Consider the following 3,841-nt stretch of genomic DNA (forward strand, 5'->3'; position numbering starts at 1 on the left):
CTCTCTCACTCTCTCTCTTTCTCAGGGTTGATTGTTTATCACTTGAAATATATACCAAGCCTTAGAGATGGGATATATGTCTTGGAATTACTCACCACGGCTTCACAGAGTAAATCTCCATTTTTCCAGTCCCAAACAGTCAGAATCTTTCCGGGCGAGTCATCAACAGCCAGAACTCGCCCCCCACCATCCTATAGAAAACATAAACTTTTATTTAACTCTACTTCAGACATTTTTACAGTTGTAAGCCAATGAATGATCAATATATAGGTTTTGTGTAAAATTTGAAAAACTGATGTTTTTGGCCAAGAATATACAGACATACCCATTACTAGCTGCTCAATGATTATGTCTACCTGTACATTTGACATGTTGGAATGCACGGTATAACAGGTTTTATTTGCCGCCATCAACAGTCAAAGTCACGTGAAGTGACAAGTCATCCGTGAGTCGAAGCTAGCAACCAAACAACACGAAAATGGCGGCAGAACAAGCCACGGCGACCTCCACCACGCCTGCACACCCCGGTAGTGACGGTACTGGGGACTGGGTCCGTCTGAACGTGGGCGGGACGGTGTTCGAGACCACCCGGACCACCCTGACCCGGCTCAACAGCCAGTTTCTGGACAGACTGGTGGCCGAGGACTCGGGCTTTCCCCCACCTGCTGACGGAGTCTACAGGATAGACAGGGACCCGGAGGTGTTCAGGGTTCTCCTCAACTTCGCCAGGTAGCCCTGCCTTGTATCCAGAACCATGTTCAAAGACAGTCCTGGAAGGTTTCTGGATAGTCAGCGCGTATCCAGAACCATGCCTAGGGCAAATCTAAGTTCTTGGATGCGCGGAGACTATCCAGAACCGTGCATGAGCCTAACCCTAATCCATTCAGGCATAGGACTAGATAGGCGCTTTTCTAGATGCAGCGGGGCGTGACCATTAACCACCTGTATGTGATTTTGCCCATGGCAGTTCCTGATCTGAACATCTTGTTCTTTAAGTACGATTTTGAATTGCTTTGGAATGCAATCTAACTAGCTGACCTAGTGTTTAACACAACTGCCGACACTAGCACCGTTACAATGTTAGAAGGTACACAGAGCCCTCCCCATGCCACGTAGACACTGTGACACTAACACTACTTACTGAAGGGATTGTAATGCAAGTGTAGTTATTTACGTGCGTCATGGAGGTACTTTAGATGTTGTTTGTGAGTTTGCTACCTTTTTTGTCACATACTGATAATCATAATTAATGACACTCAAACGACAGGAATACACCGATACATAACCTGTACTAACCGTACAGAACTGTAACCCCTAGCTATTACATTTGGAAGTGCAGTTGCCAAGTCTGTAGCTTTTGTTGTGAACCACCTATGCAGGAATGGTCGCCTTCTCCTGTCACCACAAGTGACGTCAGAGATGGTCCTAGCGGATGCAGACTTCTACGTGCTCCGGCAGGGGGCGCTGCAAGCGTTAGAGGGACTGGACAAGGAGGAGGCGAAGTCAAGCTCGGCTCCAGGCCAAGGCAAACGAAACAACGTGCCTGCAACAATTTCGATTCAATGCCAGGGGGCGGGGCACCACAATGGTCTGTCTTCAGTTCGTTTGTCTGGCCGTGAGAAAACAATGTGTGTTATTGACGCGTGCAAAACAAAAGTGTCTGAAGACGACATAGACAGGTTTAGACAGACGTGTATCTCTTGCCGTCGCACCGTTACGGTAAAAAGAACCGGCAGGTTTGGCAATGATCCCGGTGAAATTGTGGCTGTAGAGTGGTGCCACAGGTGCCTGCGTTGTCTCGATTGTCAGGAAATCGTCTGTCTTCCGTAAGAAAAAATATGAGGCCACAGCAAGTAATCTTTATGGATGTGATGTTTCCATCGAATCAAAACCATTTGTACAATGATTGAAACTTGAATTTTGAAGTTGTTTCAGTACGAAATGGATGTTAGCACAATGTAAGTATTATTTCCCAGCTGTTAAACAAGTTTTATGATGTCAGAATTTGAAAATGTAGGAATCTTGTTTTTTTGGCCAGCCTTGTTTGGTTTTCGCCCTATCGCATTAGATTTTGAGTGTGCGGAGAATCTCGTCCATAAAATTTCGATGCTGTGGCCTAGCTAAGTGGCATGTGGCACTAAAAAGGGATACCGGCTTTAGAAATTAAATGGTCTCTTAGTTATAATGAGTTTACGCTTTACGAACATTTCAAAGAATACGTATCATACATATGGATCATACTTGGATTAATGAAATATACCCGGCCATGCATATACATGCGATATGACATGCATGTACGGTGTGTGAGCTTCGTGGGTCTTTAGGACCGTTTGAACAAGCTACAGCCTTATTTGTGATCATATTACTTGGAACGATTCATCTTGCACCCCTCACCTCTTTATGATTGTATAAACAGTTACAATTCACTAAAAATAATACAATCGGGCAGATTTAATTTCCAGAGACCTGTTGTCATTGGTGTATCAGAATAAGTGCTTGACTAAAACAATGTGAACATCATGTATTGTATAATTTAACAGGCTAAGAATGATGGAGAAAATGAAAACATTTGTCTAACCATGTGACAGTATACAATATTTTTAGAGTTATGAATTTCATTGTTAATGTTATGTACGTTTGTATAATAGCTAAACAATTACTAAATAAACACGAATTATTACGTTCTGCGAATTGCGTTGTGTATATTTTAGGCCCGATGAATGTTCGTTGTTTGAGGTTTCATTTGCCCGATCAAGTTAACAGTCAAAGTCTGACATACACCAACAATTTAACAATTCCGCCCACGGAATGCAACCTTCTCTCGGCGGCTGGTTGTAGTATAACGAGTTAAAAACTCACAGATCGCTGTATCAAAATTCCCACCCGCCCCGGAGCCTGTACAGGAGGCTATATAATAGTACGGTGTCATCTGTGGAGCTAGCAGGAAATCAAAATGGCGGCAGAACAAGCCACGGCGACCTCCACCACGTCTGCACTGAGCCCCGTGTGTGACCTTACGGGGGACTGGGTGCGTCTGAATGTCGGCGGGACGGTGTTCGAGACCACCCGGACCACCCTGGCCCGACTCAACAGCCAGTTTCTGGACAGGCTGCTGGCCGAGGACTCGGGCTTTCCCCCGCCTGCTGACGGAGTCTACAGGATAGACAGGGACCCGGAGGTGTTCAGGGTTCTCCTCAACTTCGCCAGGTAGCGGTAAAGGATAAGCAAAACCTCTACGTGCAAGTTCGCCAAACGTCTGAACAGTAATTTGAATGTTCGCCTTTCACTGTAGTATTATTATGGGTTCACCACACCACGAAGTGGTGGTGAACCCATATTGCTTTTTATGGGTTCACCACACCACGAAGTGGTGTGGTGAAACCATATTGCTTTTTCTGATGTTTCTTCTTCTCCTTCTCCTCCTGCCATTTCTTTAAATGGATTCAGCTTCTTCATTTTAGGGCCTAAGGTCCTGAAATTTGGTATGGAGGTACAGTGGGCAAATACCCCTAGGCGTTTTTTAAATTTTTGTGATACAAGCTTTTACAATCGTTTTATTTGCTTTTTTAGCGGTCCCCATAGGAAAGTACTGTGCGGGGGCGTACGCGCGTGACGTAATAAGAAAGAAATTCGGCGGCATGCCCATATATGGGCATGCAAGCATGAACCTGACGCAGCCTAATCTTTTCTTCTTGCTGATTGGCTGTTGGATTTGATTGGATTAACTCAATTAACACCTGTTCAAAGCCATTCCATTTTGACAGTATGAACTCAAGTGTTTTGGTAGGTACAGCACAGGCCACGAAATACGCATCAATTTTCGAGGGACGTTCTGCGGGAG

At 44.9% G+C, this 3,841-nt stretch overlaps 3 protein-coding genes across 3 annotated transcripts in view; 2 read left to right on the forward strand and 1 right to left on the reverse strand.

Moving 5' to 3' along the window:
• LOC109463552 (echinoderm microtubule-associated protein-like 2) overlaps window positions 1-3,841 on the reverse strand; it is a 15,841-nt gene that overhangs the window by 6,246 nt on the left and 5,754 nt on the right. The window contains exon 6 of the mRNA XM_019760393.1: window positions 96-191. Within this exon, the coding sequence (XP_019615952.1) occupies window positions 96-191 (96 nt within the window). The remainder of the gene's footprint in view (window positions 1-95; window positions 192-3,841) is intronic.
• On the forward strand, window positions 472-2,412 carry LOC109463594 (BTB/POZ domain-containing protein KCTD2-like). Its single transcript, XM_019760451.1, has 2 exons — window positions 472-729; window positions 1,380-2,412. Exons 1-2 carry the CDS (start codon window positions 479-481, stop codon window positions 1,828-1,830), a joined length of 702 nt encoding a protein of 233 aa, XP_019616010.1. The 5' UTR covers window positions 472-478; the 3' UTR covers window positions 1,831-2,412.
• LOC109463595 overlaps window positions 2,954-3,841 on the forward strand; it is a 3,914-nt gene continuing 3,026 nt past the window's right edge. The window contains exon 1 of the mRNA XM_019760452.1: window positions 2,954-3,207. Coding sequence (XP_019616011.1) covers window positions 2,954-3,207 — 254 coding nt within the window. The remainder of the gene's footprint in view (window positions 3,208-3,841) is intronic.

The sequence above is a fragment of the Branchiostoma belcheri genome, unplaced genomic scaffold, assembly GCF_001625305.1.
Source record: "Branchiostoma belcheri isolate BF01 breed outbred unplaced genomic scaffold, Haploidv18h27 scaffold128, whole genome shotgun sequence".
Classification (NCBI taxonomy): Eukaryota; Metazoa; Chordata; class Leptocardii; order Amphioxiformes; family Branchiostomatidae; genus Branchiostoma; species Branchiostoma belcheri.

Excerpts from the sequence above, each read along its gene's own strand:
- LOC109463594 (XM_019760451.1), top strand. The coding sequence starts at position 479 with ATGGCGGCAGAACAAGCCACGGCGACCTCCACCACGCCTGCACACCCC. Across the intron at positions 730-1,379 it reads GTTCTCCTCAACTTCGCCAG|GAATGGTCGCCTTCTCCTGT; the intron begins GTAGCCCTGCCT and ends CCACCTATGCAG.